At 43.8% G+C, this 17,634-nt stretch overlaps 1 protein-coding gene across 1 annotated transcript in view; it reads right to left on the bottom strand.

The window, feature by feature from the left end:
• Positions 1 to 17,634, bottom strand: part of LOC104490882 (polypeptide N-acetylgalactosaminyltransferase 10) — a gene marked incomplete at its 5' end in the record, with an annotated part of 41,569 nt that overhangs the window by 5,414 nt on the left and 18,521 nt on the right. Inside the window, 4 exons of the mRNA XM_010133233.1 lie at positions 861 to 968; positions 8,994 to 9,111; positions 10,006 to 10,189; positions 11,817 to 12,002. Of these exons, the coding sequence (XP_010131535.1) occupies positions 861 to 968; positions 8,994 to 9,111; positions 10,006 to 10,189; positions 11,817 to 12,002 (596 nt within the window). The remainder of the gene's footprint in view (positions 1 to 860; positions 969 to 8,993; positions 9,112 to 10,005; positions 10,190 to 11,816; positions 12,003 to 17,634) is intronic.

The raw sequence follows: 17,634 nt of genomic DNA, 5'->3' as shown, positions 1-17,634 counted from the left end.
CACCTGTCTACATCTCCTTCCAGCACTGGGGGAGTATGCAAGAGCCAAATACCAAATCAAAAGTAGAGCTCCTTCATGAATAAATGGCACAGACTGGAGAGCACTCTGTCGCTCTGACAGGTCATTGCTGGGCTGAGCAAAAAATCCAAATCTGTAACTAGGGTGATGCTATTAAACTGGGAAACATTAACACTTTGCAAGCCAGGAGACTGCAGAATAGCAGGGTACTTTTCTGTGTTTCTAGGGTTTGTAGCCTTCCTGCTCCTATGATTTTTTTCTCCCACCAGAGGGCAATGCGATCCCTTCTCAATTTGAAAATGAACTGGAGAAAGCTGGTGCATGACAGGGAAAGCTCTTTCCTCTTTGGGCTACACTAGATTAAGAAATAAGATGGCACAGAACGTTCTATCGTGGAAAATTACAGCCTGCTCATTCGGTGGCCTGTGATGCCTGAAGATGAGAGGTCTTTCAATCACCAAAACACAATCACCATACCGAGGCCTGCTGCTCTTGGAGAGCACAGCTATAAAATGACTGAAGTATTATACAAATAAAGCCATAGCTTGGTTTTATTGGTGATTCCATAGCCAGCGCCTGATCGCAAAGCTCCTTTCCAACACTCAGCAGTGGCTGATGTCTGCAGCATGGCAGCTGTCCACACGGGTCCACAAGCTCCTCTGGGCTCTCTTTGCTTTGTGTTACACATCCACCACTGCACAACTGCTCAGTTTGACTGCTGTGCAAGTACAATTTATGGACTACAAAGACTACATTTGCCTCCCATTGTGTGGTGAGAGGAGACCACAGCATGGTCACATTGCAGTCAGACATCCATCGTGGGGAATGCCATTGCCACTTACTCTTGCCAGGCTGACTCCTGTTGGAACCTTGTATGGAACGTATTTTCTGTATATATGACCAACTCTAGAGCAAGGGATGTCCTCCATGCGACCCCCACACATCCATACCTGTGAAACAGCAGAGATACACATTCACTCTGGGTTATATGGAGAAAAACGAAGAAGAAAAAAGGAAAGACTTTCAAGTCACGAAAAAGCTTAAACCAGATTTTTTACTTCAAAGTACACTCTCTCCCAAACACCCTCCCCTCCTTGCCTTAGTCTCAAATCCTATAACTACCTGCTTAGAGCCATGCAGCAAGCCCTGATTTAGCACAAGTGCTATCAAGCCCAATGGCTAAACAGTTCAATTTTACATTCTTTAGAGAAAAAACAGGAAAAAAATTCCAAGCACCCAGAGAACAGCACACCTTAAATTGATCTATTCCTGCAGCAATAACCACCACAGTTAAACTGGACTGCCATAAGACCTGGATACAGGCTGCGTAGCTGTTGCTGTAAAAGGGAGACCATCTCTGCAGTACAGGTCATGTGTTATGCAAAACACTCCAGGGAATTCGTGAGCCTGTTCAAGTGCCAGAAGCCTGAAGCAACTGCTACTTCTCCCTGTGGTTATCACTGCTCTCATGTTTTCGTTGCTGACATACGCTCATTGCTTTTGCAGCCTTACAATTCCTGCCTGGTGAAAACATAATTAGCTTTAAAATAGCACTCAAAGTCACTGGACCACACTGCTAGTTGAAGACGACTACCTTGATGCTTGGTTAATATCTAGATTAGACCCAGAAGTTTCTTCCCCATCTGGGAAGATTTCACCCTGTGCTGACACTCTGCAATGACTTTCTTTTATGATTACACTCTATAGGAGTGTAATCATTTTGTCCAAGTGAAACCAAAGGAGATGTTTTCCGAGCCAGCCAATCTGGTTCATTAGGTTGGAGAAATATATTCCTATGTGCTTCCCAGAGATATCTAATCAATACTTAAAGTATCCTTCAGTATGCAAAACAACTGACTTCCTGAATCCTTGAAGCACAACACTGTCTCGCCCTTCATATTGTCCCCAGTTCTTGTGTCAGTGCTCCAAAGGCAACTGTACTTGAGGAGATCCACTGGTGGATGCAGGCTGGAGCAGTGTTCTTCATCCCTCTGTTCACTGTGGCTAATTTGAGCCACTGCAGATCGCTGCACAACGAGCTTAGTCAACAGCTTCACACATAGCAGGCAATTCCATTAATATTCTACAGTGACAATATTAAATACTTAGCTCGGAAGAGAAATATTTGGCCGAGGCTGCTGCATAATTATTAGCTCTGACACTAAAGTCCTCTGGAGTTTCAGCAATGTCTACTGGTCCTAATAATTACAGTCATTTGCTGACTGCGTATAACTTAATGGAGGTTGGTTGCTCTCAGTTAGAGGAGTATTTTTCCCAGGCAACTTCTAAAGTTCAAGGTACTGAATTACATATGAATATGGTGAGAGAGACAAGAAGAAAGTTGACAAACGCTCCGACAGAATTTCATTCCTTTTGTCTCTGCTGTGTCTTGAGAGGCTGGTACCGGAGAGAGGAAGATGAAAAAAAGAAACTAGCACTCAGCTTCTGCGAAGTTTCTAATGGAATCAGAAATGCTTCTTATTATGTAGCTGCTGTGGTTTTTATTGCAGAGGGCCACGGTGCGATCTCTCTGCTAGGAAACTAACAGGCAGACTGACAAAACAAGAAACTGGGGGTGCTTTGTGTTTCTGTGACAGAAGTAGTTTGTGCCAGGCTGTAAGAGCTGCAACAGATCTGGGAACTACAAAAAGCTGCAGTAACAGCTGAAGAAGCCTACAGCTGAGCTGCACAGACACACTCTCCTCAAGCACAACCTGTGTTCCTACCCCGTGCATTGCACCCTGCATCACGAAAGCCCTGCTGGTTCACAGGCAGCTGCATTTTAGTGCAGTGCAGGCATGAACGGAAACACCAGCTTGTGATCCTTGCAGCCTGTCCCTGAGCTCTGTGGAAAGGCTTTCAAGCCAGGTCACCGTGACTACACGTCTCCTCTGAAAACATGACTTCCCGAAGTAGGAAGAGAAACAGAGCCCCGCAGTCCACATGCAGCTGGAGAGGAGAGCACCATCCTTGCACTGCAGATCTTGTGAAACAGTAACACAGACCTCCCAGGCGGTACACTGGAGGGGCAGGGGGTATGGGAAGCTAGACAGGGCTGGTATGTTGAGCCAAGAGCTCCAAGCTGGTACAAGACTCCAGGCACAGAAGATGACATAACATAAACACATGTAATGACCTGATAAGAAAAGCTGCTTAACTGAGTTACTGAACAAGTAAAATCTCAGATCAGTTTTACGTGCTCTTTTCCTAATCATGCTTTAAAATAGTTACTCCCAAGCGATGCTACAATTACCAGCGCTGCATGGAGGCAAAGGAAATCTTCCTAATTCCTGCTAGCGGAGCTCAGTGACCCTTTCAAGGTACTTTGCCAACTCAGTGCCTTTTTAACATTGTCTCAGGCTGCAAGTGACAGTATGGCACTTGCAGTACAAATCTCATTTTAAAAGCATGCTTTCCATTCATCCATTGCTGCTTTGATTTATTTTATTAGTGAGCTTCTTTGTGTGGTGACAGAACTCATTACAACCACCATAAAGACAATTACCAGTCCTTATCTATAAAACTGGAAGAAGGGGGAAATGGAAAGAGCGTGACATGCATTGGAAACACCCAGCCAACAAAAGCGTTACAAAGCAAGAGTTAAAGGTCAGGGGAATAACATCCAAGGCTCTGTCAAGGAGTAACTGCAAGGGAAGCAAACCCAAAATAGCTGCATGCTAGCTGAGGGAGCGCTTCCACTCGGTTAGCGATGGCTGGTTGTTTTTAAACAAGGGTACAGTTCACAGGCACGACACACCAGACCTTACACTGCTGGAAACGCAGTGCTGCCAAACAGCTGGAACAGCGCTGGGCTGAGGGGCAGCACCCCGGGCCTTCATGGGAACACTGGCTGCTGCTTACTGTGCTCTCCTTAGGCCGGGGCAGGCAGTTTCTTCTCGTTGCTGTTTTACATAAGGGTCAGATGGTGCCTCGCCTCCCTGGCTGACATGGCAGTAAACATCAGAGCCTGAACTTGACACACTTAATTTCCATCAGCCATTTACTAGAACGCCGTACGAGCAAGAATTAAAGCTGGTCAGGCAGGCAGTGCTTTGTACAATGATCTAACCAGATTTCATTAGGAGAGAACAGGAAATTTCTCTTCCTCCTCAGGCACAATTTTTCCAATCTACATTTTGAGCTAGGGATCTAGCAGTGGAGAGGTCTGCTGGGATTAAAGAGAAAACCTGGCTACACTGAGGTCAATGGGCAGACTGCAACTGATTTTTCTAAGGCCACAATCTCACTCTAATAATAAAACCATATACAAGGGAAGTAAAATAACACCACCAGCAATATTACCTCCATCTTCTCAGCGGCCTGGAGAGCTGTAACTCCATATTCATAAAGCGACTCAAGAGCCTTTGACTCAGCTAGTGTGCTATGAAAGCACAAGGTAATATGCCACCTATTCTCTACACGGGAATGTTACGCTGATCCAATTCCCCTTCTGCTCTTTCAGAAAACAATGTCACAGCAGACAGCTGAACCTCTCCTCTCAAACACCCAATACAATACCACAGTTGGTGTGTGAACGCAAATTATCTGGGTATACAAGGTTTATGGTTTCCAAAGACTGCACCACGATGAGCCGGTGCTTCCCTCAAGAGGGAAAACACACAAAGGAAAAAGTCAAGCCCTGAAAAGAAAGCTGCTTCTGCAAGCCACAGCAGAAATAAGAGACCATGGGATGGACCAAAGCAGAGAAGCGGGTTGGTCGCCTGCGTGCACACCAAAAGGTGGGAAGAGGACAAAGCGGCTAAGTCAAGGGGGTTCTCTGCGTAACAAGGTAGGTGAGAGGATGAAGGCAAGGGCAACCAGGAAAACTGTAATCCTCTATTATAAGGATCAGCTGCTGTTGCAGCTGGGACTTCCTGCTCTATAAAAGGTTAAGGTATCTCAAAAGGCACCGGGGTATATTTGTTTGCTCAGCGCTGCCTCTCGCACAACACACATGAGCGCAGCCCCTCCTTACTGCCTGAAGCATTTTAGAGCAAGGACAGCACTTTACAATAATTTCATTTCAGAGCAGAGGGGTTCACCTCCCCTCTGCTGCTTGGTGGGAGGCTACTCTGGAACCGGAACCAAGCACACTGGGCGAACAGAGGCCAAAAATTCAAGCCAGATCTGAAACTGATCTCTGCATCACCCAGTAAGAAGGGAGAAAGAAGCCACTCTGAACTGCAGCTGAGAGCCTTGGAATTAAGCAGCATGTGCTGGCTCAAAAGGAAAAAAAAAAAACCCACCCCACAAAAAAAGCAGCAGAATGCCCGGCCTGTTTCAGTGTGGGCAAACGTGAGCTGCTGGAAAGTGGTGTGAGTATGTGCCTGGAATAAGCAGTGGAGGCTCACAATCAGCACTAACTTCAGCACAACAACTAGAAACACTGTCAGAAGTGATCCCTTGGCAGCTGCACCCTAACCACGCACCTGCCAGGAGGCCAGTGGCAAAATGTGAATCAGAAATGGCCTGCTGACACAGAGCAGAGGAGATGCGCGAGCTACGTATGTGAACAGAAGCTATGGAGCCTTGGGTTTGTTGGAAAACATGTTTTATGCTATGGAAATGGGGAGAAGCAATCCACGGTGATGCTTTGGGAAAAGGGTCTGGAAAGCCACGATTATCTATGATCACTGGAGTAAGGGCGGTGGATGTTTCCTATTGCTGAGGCAAGCAGTGAAGACCAAGAACACTGCCCATCTCTCTTGCCTCTCCCTTAATTGTTCTTTTCAGGGGAACTATCGATATGGTTTGTTTGTATCAATCTCTTTGGATTTTACAACAGCTTTACAGTCTCTAAATGACAAAACAAACATTTCCAAAACTGGAATGATCTATCAGCTAGCGAGGGCCATTCCGGATTCTCACTCTTGGCTCCTGAAATACTACGTACAATTAAAGGATTGAGAACCACACCACTCAAGATCTGAGGTACAAAGCACACCTCTATTTATGCCTACACAAGCCACAGACATCGCTTTTTCCTCTTCTGTTTCCTCACACCCAAAAAATCAGAGACTGTATTTATGCAAGAGAGGTATGAAGCAGTTTAGTGAAGATTGCTTAAGCCAAACGGAATAGAAGCCACAAAAATACTGGAAAAGAGGCAACAGGATTGCAAATAAAACTGAGTGCAGATAAGTGCTGTACAAAGTACAGCATTTGCGGAAAAGAACAGTTTAAATGCTTCATACACTGCTCCAGATTAAATACACTAATCTCAAAGCAAATGAAGTGGTTACGTAGGCAGCAGAATGTGGGTATTTGTTGAGTATGCAGGAGCGTTCAGAAAATCAGAGCTATTAAGTTGTGTTCAGAAGAGGAAAGACATACTCTCACTTTGGGGAAAGTGTTTGACTTTGTTCATGTCATTGCAGAAAGATACAAAAGACTAGGAAAAACTGTAAGAGAGAAGACGTATGGAATCGACTCCCAGAAAGGAAAGGAAAAAAAAAAATCAACCCCTCAAGTCCTCTAAACAGAGAAACTATGGCTGTAGTTCGGGGCAGCAGAAGTAGCTGTGCATGCTTGTTATCCTTTCTCCAAAACACCAAACACCTGAAATAGGAAGATCCCTGACCTGCAGAAGTCTTGGATTTTAGCACTGAGCTATTCTGGACAGACACAGGTCAAGAGAAGGAAGAAGCACGTGTTTTCTGCTTGAAGATGGAACGGATAGTTTGACTCCTCCATTCCTAATCTAGAATTTTCTGTTTAAGGGCTTGAGACAACCCAGACAACTTCGAACTAGCAGTTAGGGTTAGAAAGCTTGTTTCTACTTTAAAGTTGATTTTTTTTTTGTCCCCCCAGCATGCTCTGTTTTCCAAGTGATGTTTGGTGTACACATTTCATACAAGGAGCAAAGCAAGCAGAGTTTGACCCATCCTCCAGCTAATGTTTTCTGAGGTGCTAAGGCACCAGTGGTTTCTCTATTGGTTGCCTTCAGACTGCAAGTTTCTTCTCAAAAGGAAGCAGAGCCAGCTGATGACAGAAACACATATGATCTCAAACCAGAAAGGAAAGAGGCTCCTAAAGAAACTTGTTTATTCCTAGTCTCTCGGCAACAGAGCCCTGGATTTTAAAGTAAAGGCAAAAAACCTGTCAAGCACACTCCATACATGGCCAAAAAAGAATATACTTAAGGAAAAAAAAATTAAAAAAAAAATCTATTCCTGGTGAAGCTTAAGAAGGCCATATCTGATGCAATGGATCAAAGACCAGCACTATAAACGAGAACCTGCACCCACAACTCCCAGGCACAGGAACAGATTCTTTGTGAAAGCCGGGCTGTAAATTTGGCACACTGAGAATCTGAATTCCCATTAGGTAATAAATAATGCGAAAGCGGGTACCCCACATCTACACCCAGAGCTTTAAATCATCTGACAGTGCTCCTTTAACTACAAAATCTCAGTCTGCTTCTAAAGGTAAAAACGTAGCTCTAAGCTCGCCAGGAAATATCATAGTGTCATAAATTCTATGAACAAACCTTCTATTCTTGTAATTCCAGCAGAATTATTAAATCTATCAGCCACAGATGAATGTATCAATTTATCTTAATTTCTGAAAATACACTGAGCATCTTTCAGTTAAAACTTCATTTTTCTGTTGCACAATGAAAGAAAAAAGGGGGGGTCTTTGCAGAGATTAATTAAAGCAAATTTATCCCTCCATAAATTACCATCTCTGGACTGAAATAAACCACAGTGTGTTTCAGAGAGGATAAGCAAACAGATGAATGAAGTGGTCTTATTTCCTGCAGATCAAGTGGTGTGACTGTCTGCTGTGGCATTAGGCACAAAGGGTTTGCCCAGCCACTGTCATCGCTCTTGGAAACCAGCATTTTCCAGAAGGGCCAAAGAAAAAGAGGCTGAACACCGCCACTGTCCCTCCTGCAGAGAGTGACATTGTGACACTATTTCACTACATGCAACGCAAAGAATAAATGGCTCTGACTGTAATGACGTCTCCAAGGAGGGTGCCCCTCCTTTCCTGCTACCATTACAGAGGACAAGGGACCTCCAGTGTGACTTTATTACTGAGGGGGTTTTTGAGAGCAAACAATGGAAGAAAGTACATTGTCTTAAAAACAATGTCTTGTCTTCCACTGTGTGCTGCACAGCAGCACGTGGTGGGTATGTGCATCACACACTTGCTAGCATAGTTTGATACGCCTTTGAATCGCAGGGAGGCACTGAAATTTAGGAATCTGATTTCTGAAAGATCAGCCATGACTTGTTTGTCAGGGGAGACACGAGTTTTAGCTGATGAAGGTAAACTGTGCAGTAAGTTACCATCACTCTCATCCTCTCGCCTCATGCTGAGGTCCTTAGTTCAGTGGCACCCAGACACCTACAAGATACTGCTATTTTAAAGCCCTCAACTGAACAGCTTGGTCAATCAGTAAATAACAGAATTGTCCCCAGGCCAGGCAGATACTGATCTGCAGCCATTGGCAGCAACAGCACTATTATTCCAATTGTTGAGGATTTCTTACAGGGTAATTAATAGTTCTAGCTCCTTGCAGGCAGGATCAGATGACTATAGACAGTAAGTGACTCTCATCTCTGGGAACTCAAGCTCAGGAGTGAGGTACTCAACAGGGCAACACTGAGCTGCCCAAATCTTCCTTCCCTCAAGGAGGAGAATATCTCATCATCTTGCCAGGGTGAGTGCTAAGAAGCCTAACAGAGAAAGCTCCACACAAGCTGACTTACCCTTGTTGGAAGAGCGCATGCCTCTGAGGCTGTGGCCACAGAACAGGGGACACCCCAGCTAATCATGCTCCAAAACTGACCCTCACAAATGACTGGTCACATCATCGCTGTTTCTTCCATGTACTATCTTACTACTCCCAGCTTTTTCACCTTTAGTCACACGCAAAAAGCAAGGACAAGATAGATCATTCACATTCTGCACCTCAAAAAAGTTCTTACTTTTCAAAACGAAAGTAATTTCCAGAGAACATAGCTCACCTTAAAGGATATTTCATACTGCTCTCCTCCCCATATCTCCAGACCTGCATCATACCCTCCCAGCTCCCAGAACCACTTTCTATCGACTGCAAACAGTCCTCCAGCCATTACAGGAGACCTTAAGGAAAAACCAGACTCCATATTACAAACACATTCAAAGACACAGATCTCTAGCTAAACATTTAAAAAACAAACCAAGATTTGACAAATACTTATTTTACCACCCAGTGCTCCTAGTGCCTTTGCAGCCCTGTCAGAGCAGCAAACAGTTGTTTTTGCATTACCTATTAATTTCCCATTTGCAAACAAGGACTGGACTAGGCTCCCTTCAGAACCAGTCAAAGTTTATCCTCCAAACAGGAAAGAGTTCACCACTAGTGAAAGGGCATATCCTCCCCCAGAGATGCTCATGCTGCACATGTGGTGCTCTGTCTCAGTAGTATGATCAAGTCATTGAGCTTGACCTCAAAAAGCATTTTGTTGGGGGGTTGGGTTTTTTTGAACATTGCAGAAGTAGAAAGGACAGCAGAACTGTCTCAGTGTTGGCAAGCACAGCAAGAGCAGAACATAACTGGATCACAGATTTACTTCTGCAATGCACTGCAATCATCAAAATTGCTGTAATTATTCTGCTGGGTCGTCTTCTTCCCCCACCTGTGAATGACATATAAGCCGCCATTGGTTTGTTGTTTTTGGCAGAGCACTAGGGCTACTAAGTTATGTTGGAAAGAACTCAGTAATAAATGACCACATTAAATGTTACATATTACTGTGTTAAATGAAATGTTAACTTCTGCAGGAATTAAGGTGGCAAAAAATAGCAATGAAAAAGAGATTGTTCGCAGCTACTACACAATGCATTTCTTTTAAACCAACAAAGCAAACAGCTGCCAAAAAGCAAGGAGCTTAACACTGGCTTCTGACTTTTACTACACTGAGGTGTAAATCAGCCCTGTAACAGGGCGTTGCTTTGTTAGCCAGCTCTTAGTACACTGCAGTTCAAGTAACTTACTCAAAGGGATCACTGGGATCAGTTTTCTGTAACTCAGGAGGAATAGGGATCCTCTTGTAATACATCTCCCAGTCAAATGCACCTCGCATTGCGTCTCCAGCCTGAGTCTCATATCCAAAGTGGTCATGATCAATAACATCAATCATAGGGCAAACAATAGTCTTGCGGTTTCGGGCAATGCGATCTGAGGATTGGAGAAATATGTTAGAAAACCTGCATCACTTGGTTCCTTTGACCATGAAATTACAGAGAAGAGCATCAAAATATGAAGCTAAGAACGACATATCTTTTTTCACATTTCATTCTCTTTTGGGCAGATGCTCCAATTTATATTGATTTATCCAGTATTTCTGCAGTAATGGAGATATTCAAGGTAGAACTACTGAGATAAAAACAGCAGGCACTCATGCTACAGTGACCACCCCCCAGAAGCAAAACGGAGAGACACAGCCACACCACCGCAGGTACCTACTGCCAGGCTAGGAACAGACAGTCTGGTACTCCGCAAACAGTCCTGATTTAACGAGTGACCGGGAGGTGAACCCTTTCCGCACTGACTCTGAGCCAGGGCAATAACCCAGTGTACCACCTAGCTTTAATTGCTATGCCAGAATCTGGCAGGAAGCGATTCAGACTAATGGTGTAACTGCTCTCAGCAGGCTCAAGAAATGCAAACGTACTTCCTCCCCTCAACCCTTTCTTCCAATCAAATAATACAAGACAGGATTAATTCCTGCAGAAACATCTGGAACTTCTTAAATACTTTAATACTGAGGCAGTCTCTTGTTGGAAGTTAACTTTCAGAGCAGAGGTGACAAATGATGTTTCAGCTTCCAACGCACGTCTAACAGAAATCCTCTCTATGCTTTAAAATCAAAGCACAATCTACATTTTCTCATTTAAATGGCATCTGAGGTAACTCTGTCCTCCCTCCCTGGGGCTCATGACGCTGCAAATGTTTTTACACTATTACCAGATACAAACTGAAAGTTTGTGGTGAAAGCAGCAGTATGGCCACCCAATAATCCTGCAGACAAACTTGACTAGTTTATCTTAAATCTCCAATTTCTTACTGTAGCCACGGTTTATTTGACAAAGCCACGCCTCAGAGGTCACTTGCAACCAGGCTGTGAAGGAGGTTGGCACTAGCCAGAGGCATACAGGTACCAGAAACAGACAACACTGTCCTTTCAACTAGTCATCCTTGACAAGAACTGACACTATAAAACTGACGTCTCCTTCAAGATGAAGTACTGCCTTGGAAGGGACTGCACTCGTTCTACAAATACATACCAGCAGCTGCCTTTCACAAGGACTATTTTCCACAGGCTTCCAGACTATGAAGTTAAATATAGTTATATAGCAGAAAAATACCCCTAAAAGCTACTTAAAAACTGTATACACAGATCTTTTCCATAACATAAAGCCATTCCTCCATGCAAGTGATAGTATACTCTTCTAGCAAGCTGTAAATTATTTAAGACTTCACTTAGTGAGGAAACAGAAGAATATAATCTCTGCTTTTTAATTAAGCAAAGCATACGATAGGGTTACTGTACAGTGCAGGACTCTAGAACAGAAAAGAATTCTTGATTATTAAAGGCTACAAGTTGCCAACAATTCGCCTGAGTCTTGTGACTGGTTGTTTTAGGTGCTTTGGTTTTTGGTTTGTTTTCCATTTTAATCTTCTTTTACCCACTTACAGCAGAAGGGGAAAGCAGCAGGTGGAGGTAAACCAAATCCAACACTAGCACCTGCAGCCAGCTCTTGAGCAGTTCAGTCTGCAGCCACGTACAGCACCACACACTTACCTAACAGAGGGGGCAGCCAGTTCACATTGGCCTCGCAGTGGGAATCCAAGAAGGTGATGACATCCCCAATGGCCACCGAGGCCCCCAGCATTCGGGTTCTTATCAGCCCCTCTCTCTTTTTGGTTCGGAGGATTCTCACATTTGGGAACTGGGCCATGTAATCTTCCAGGCGTTTCTTCAGGTGTTCTGTACAAAAACGAGAAATTCAAACACTCTAACAATGCATTTCTTAAAAATGCAGTTCCTCTTTACCAGGAGATGTCTTTAGAAGGATGTCCTGAGCACTTAAATGCAGGAACAGGAAGAAGGCGGTAAGAATAATTTCTTTGAAATCCAAGGTTTAAACAACTGCTAAACCAAGACTTGTGAAGATGTTCCAAATCCTTATAAGTACTAACAAAAAAAAATGAACAATAAAGAAGACGGAGAAGTGCAGCATGAGAAAGAAAGCATCAGAGAAAGAGGAAACAGAATAAAAAGCCAGCTGGCAGTCCTGTGGGAGAACTTTATCAGAGCAGGGATTCTCACACACTTTTGTGGAAAACCAGTATAGCTTACAAGAGACACGGGACCATTTACTTTCAGAAATAGACTGCATTCAGGGCATTTAAGTCGCATTTGGTTTCTTCAAAACACACAACATGACCATCCACTCCTGCATAAATAAAAAACAGCAAAAAGCCTGCTCAGACATCCCTCCAAGCGAGCAAGGCAGGCCCAGGCACTGCAGGTATTTGCAGGGCTACATTAATGCTTATCAGAGGAGATATTTGCATTTAAAGATGGAAATATTTATGCTACTGAATATGGATTGGAGCCACATCTGCATTAGCACAGACACTTGTAACCACCACAATTAAGAAGAATTCAAACAAGAGAGCCGCAGAAAAAGGTTACTGAGTGATCAAAACAATGGACAGCTTGTTTAGATGGGGAAATAAAAAGCTTGGTGTAATACAGAGTGAGGGGCACACAGCTGTCTTTACATCAAAGAGTGAAGCACCAAAGAAAAACCTAAAAATAGGCTGAGAGCTGACGCTGGCCCAATCACTAATGGGTTGATCTTTAGGCATTTCAAGTTTTGACTTACTTGACAGCAAAGCCCATTCACAGTGTGCCAGGGACTGTTCATTAATGCACCATGCTATCCACGGCCATCGGCAACCGATCACAGAAACGAGCCTCACCAGGCAAAAGCTAGTTTGTCAAATCTCAGCAATTAACTAATCTTAAAATCTCACACACCAGAAGCTGAATAGAGGCAATCATTCAAATACAAATAACCCAGCAGGTTCATCTGCCTTGGTTACAGGGAACACATCCACTCCCTTCTGTACGGCAGAGTCTTCCTTTGCTTTCAAAGCAGGCATGAAAGGCAGGCGCTGAAAAGGCAGACAGTGTGAAAGAGGCCCCGAACAGGGCACCGGCAAAGCCAGGCATTGAAATAGCTCTCTAAAAAGAGCAAAGGGGCAAATAACGAAGTTATGAGCTCTCCCCCATGGTGCTGACCCAGCAATTGTGCCTCAGGGTTTTAGCTATTGGAGGAAAAAATGGACAAAATCCCTATAACTAACCCACATTCTGCACCTTCTCTTTGAAGCAGCCATCACCTGCCTTCCTTCAAAGATCACCCAAATCACCTACTTTGCTTTTGAGGTATTCCTAGCAAGCTTTTTGCCCTTTTCAAAGCTTTATTTAACATTTCCCAGCATTTTTTGCTCACAAATGCATTTTAGCGTTTTGCCTGACAAGTCTAATTGTCCCTCAATATCTACATAGGTTTTACTGCTCAATAAAGCCCTTAGTAGTACTTGCAGTCTAGCCTGCCTTTTCCCTCATCCTTTTCAAGTTTCTTTTGAAAAGATCCTCTCAAACACCCAGAAATTTTGTCCACTCAATTACAGATTTTTTAAATAAGGGCCTTCCACATAGACTAGATATATTATTAGTGCAGTGCCTTCCTCCTGAGGCAGAGGGTAGACTTAAAAAGCCACCACTGCTGTTTAACATCACAGCTCATCTCGTGTCATTGTTAGTTCATCTGAAAAGAGAACAAATGATCCTCACTTCAAGCATAGCTAAGCTAAGCCCAAGCTAGGAGGTACACCTCAGTTAAACTGCCCTTGACAAGATAAACATGAGTGGCTACTGGTGCTCGCTATAATAAAGGAGGCAACCATCACGCAGAAGCTCTGAGTCCGATTCCCCCAACAGTAGCCACAGATACTGTAGCAGTTGTAGGATCAGACCCCAAAATATTCACAATATATATGTAAACCAGACCTACAAAGCACTGTAAAGTCCTAAAAAATCCAAAGCTACAAAACAACAGAGAATATATAGAGACTTTCTGCAACTCTATTTTGATGCAGGAAAAAAAAAAAGCAGCGAGGCTGTGAAAAATGGCAGAGGTTTGTCTTCCACCTGTGTGCCGGTCATTTGACATTTTGGCACCATATACCTTTCTGAACTGGCCTGGTTTGTTGTGCACTTCATCTAGGGCACCACCTGAAGGCAGCCGAACCGCTTTCTCCAGGGGTACGAGCACTGCACAGCTGAGCCTGCTACCACAACACGAGCACAGGTTTGGATCTGGTCTCACACAGGAAGACACAAACCAGCAAGCGAACAAAAAGTCACTGGACTGGGCCATATCTGTAGTGATGATGATCGCAGCTCTGCTACAGACTAACAGGTTGATTTATATCTATTAACAAACAAGCAGTTAAGAACTCATATTTCCCCATTTTTATAGTGTAGCAGGACAAAAGGCAGCAGAGGAGCCACAGATTTTTCTCAGACAAGTACTCTGCAAAGGAATTCTCATCCACTCACTTCCTACTCCGTTCCCAAGTGCTGGATTTGGTTCTTTAGCACTTGTTTACTACGTTTCCGTAGTAAAAAACATACCAAGCATTTCACACTTGCAGCGAGTAGCCTGCTCTGTGCCACGCTGGTAAGAAATGTCTCATGCATTAGGAAAATTATCTAATGTCTCTGATGGCTGGAAGAACAAGGGAAGGCCACAGGTCCTCCATCAGCACCCCTGACTGATGCAGCACCCAGTGCTGTGCTCATACCAGGAGGGATGATGCTCAGATAAGCCGCTCTCAGTTGCTGCAGAAAAATCCATGCTTGATCACTGCATTTTACAAGGTTAAGACTTACGTATCACATATTGCAAGTGAGCAGACTTCATTAGAGCTACTTTTCCTTAATAGTCACACTTTCAAGCAACCTCACAAACAATGTTTTTCAAAGACAAAGTGTTCTTATTTCCTTCTCCCTGTGCTATTCAAGCTGCCCAGCCTGGCTCTGCAACACCCAGACAGAAAACAGTTATTTCACTCCATCACAAACATTGTCACAATTAAGTCAATTTTTGCTTTTTAAAGAAAATCTCAAAAAACAAACAACTGGCATTAACTGCTACAAAATTTTATGAGGCTTTAAAAAATATATTATGGAATCTTGTCACACTGAGTAATTTTTATTACAAGGGCAATTTTCTTTAATGAAAGTTGTTAGGCGAACTGGATGGATTCCAATGGCTGCGCCTACGCTGGGCAAAGTAACACAGCCCAAACATACAAATGAGAATAAGATTATCTGTAGATTAAAAACTAGGCTGGTAGCTCGCTAACAGACTTTGCAATAAACTTGATATACAGTGTATACATTAACAGTACCAGTCAAGAACTACTGCTTTATTTTGAGCTGTAAATAAAACCGTGTGAAGCTAGCAGAGAAGCTTCAACAGTGGGTCTGCCTAATATAAGCTTTCCAAAATATGACTTTTTTTTTTCCCCCTTAGGTCAAATTCCTGTGGTGGCCTTACTGCACTTCTTCCTTCTGGCCTCACCATCCAAGCAGAGCTGCCCTCAGATGCCATTAGTCTGGTGACCACTTGTAGCACGGCAAGGGCTTTCTCAGACAGGAATTTCTTATGCCCAGTTGAGTTTCCATTCCTGCCACTGCACAGCACCTAAGAAATGATACCACTTCTAAAGCAAACGTATGCAGAAGCTGGAGGAAATCAGAGGAGCCTAAGGAGTTGGTTTTGGTTGGGTTTTTTTTTTGTTTGTTTTTGTTTTTTTTTTTACAGCTTAAAGAGACAAAGAAAGCATAAGAAACAGTGCAACTTAGGCATAGATCTACAGGACCAGAATAGCTTAACTAGCACTGCAGGCACAGGGTCTCTGGGACTGAACCATTCAAGGCAAAGTAGAAGTTAACTCAGTCCCTCCCCACAAGGCAAACCACCAGCCTGTCTCCACTCCGCAGTGCCTGGATCCTCCCCATCTCTTTCACATCCCATTGACTCAGCCATATTTTCACAGAGGCTTGTGCAAAACCATCAGCAGGTTTGTAGCCTATTTTGAATGGATTTGTCTTGGACCAACATCACTTTTGCAGAGAAATCAATGGAAAATATCCAGGAATCCTCAAGTTTCTAGCACCTTTCCTGCATGTTTTAAGTTCAACAGTTATTCACCTCAAGAGCTGCTGTGCAGTACAAAGGAACCTCATTCCCTTGAGCTCACGCAGCTCAGCTTTGCAGGAAACAGCAGGCCACTGTAATTACATCTCACAGATGAAGCCTGGTCTGTTTTATGCCCTTCTTCCCTCCCCCAAATCACACAAGACCTGAAGCACCTGCTTAGAGGTAACTGCATACGGAGTGGTAAAACCCACTGCTACATGCAATGAGTGCGTACCTCCCTCACCAGGCAAACGCGCTGGGCTCTTTCCCAGCAGGTTGGCAGAGTTAAGGTTTCTGCATTAGGCCTGTTGAGTCCTTAGGAGTTTTTTCTGTTTTTAAGCAGAAGATGCTGCTTGAAAGATGTAGACCTGATGACTCGAGTCATTCTCTCCTGCGATGCAAAGATGGGTGTTGCTTTGAGGAAATCATAGGGCCCTTTCAGAGTAGAGTCATGGTCTGGTGGCACTTTGGGACTTTCCAGAGCTCAGATGATTAAGATGACCTCCACCTCTGACTGCAGTGAATCTTGGGCAGCTGCAACTGAGAGGTGCTCAAGCCACACTTGCTTTCTGTACTTCCAAGGATTCAAGTTGGATATTTTGAACAACGTGGCCACTGCTCAGTCTTTTGAGCTGTCAAGGTCATTAATTGATCCCAGGGCTCAAAAGACATCAGATTTTTTTGGACCCGTCCCATGAAACCTTTATTTTCAATGATGCTTAAACTCAAAGAAGCCGCGATCAAACCTTTTCTTTCAGGCAAACTGTCCTCTGCAGAGGAGAACGTGGTAGGGCTTTTAGGACTTAAATCAGTTTGTTTGGCAGTAACACGGCTGGCGTGACACCTTTTAATACACGTCCCTCTAACATCTCTGCAGCATTTAGCAAGGAAGGGAGTACCAACATTTGTTATAGAAGAAAATTAACTAATTTTAAGTACCAGTCAGGACTTGAAACTCTGATACAGGTATGTCCAGAGGAAGAATTACAAAGGAAACATCCCTCTGTTCTACTAGTGCAACATTTCCCGGTTCACGTTACTTTAGATCCTATCAGTTTTGTTTCTGAATTTTACACTGCACAGCACATCTGCAACCCTAGTGCCCTTGCTTTTATGAGGACCATCAACCAACCCAGAATGAGCAGCATTACAGAATCAGAAACATTTTCAGACCCTCCCACATTAGTTAGATGTCACCAGTGAAACCAAAGTTCCCTCTGGCCTTCACTGTCCTGCCGAGGTGTTTTGCTTCAGTTCACGCTCAGAAGGCAGACGATACGAAGATAAGCAGGCCACTGTGCTCAGAAAATTCAGTGAACTTTCCCTCTCCTGCTG

This window comes from Buceros rhinoceros, unplaced genomic scaffold, assembly GCF_000710305.1.
Source record: "Buceros rhinoceros silvestris isolate BGI_N320 unplaced genomic scaffold, ASM71030v1 scaffold5703, whole genome shotgun sequence".
Taxonomy (NCBI): Eukaryota; Metazoa; Chordata; class Aves; order Bucerotiformes; family Bucerotidae; genus Buceros; species Buceros rhinoceros.
The sequence above is the reverse complement of the archived record's forward strand: the minus strand, read 5'-3'. Positions and strand labels throughout refer to the sequence as shown.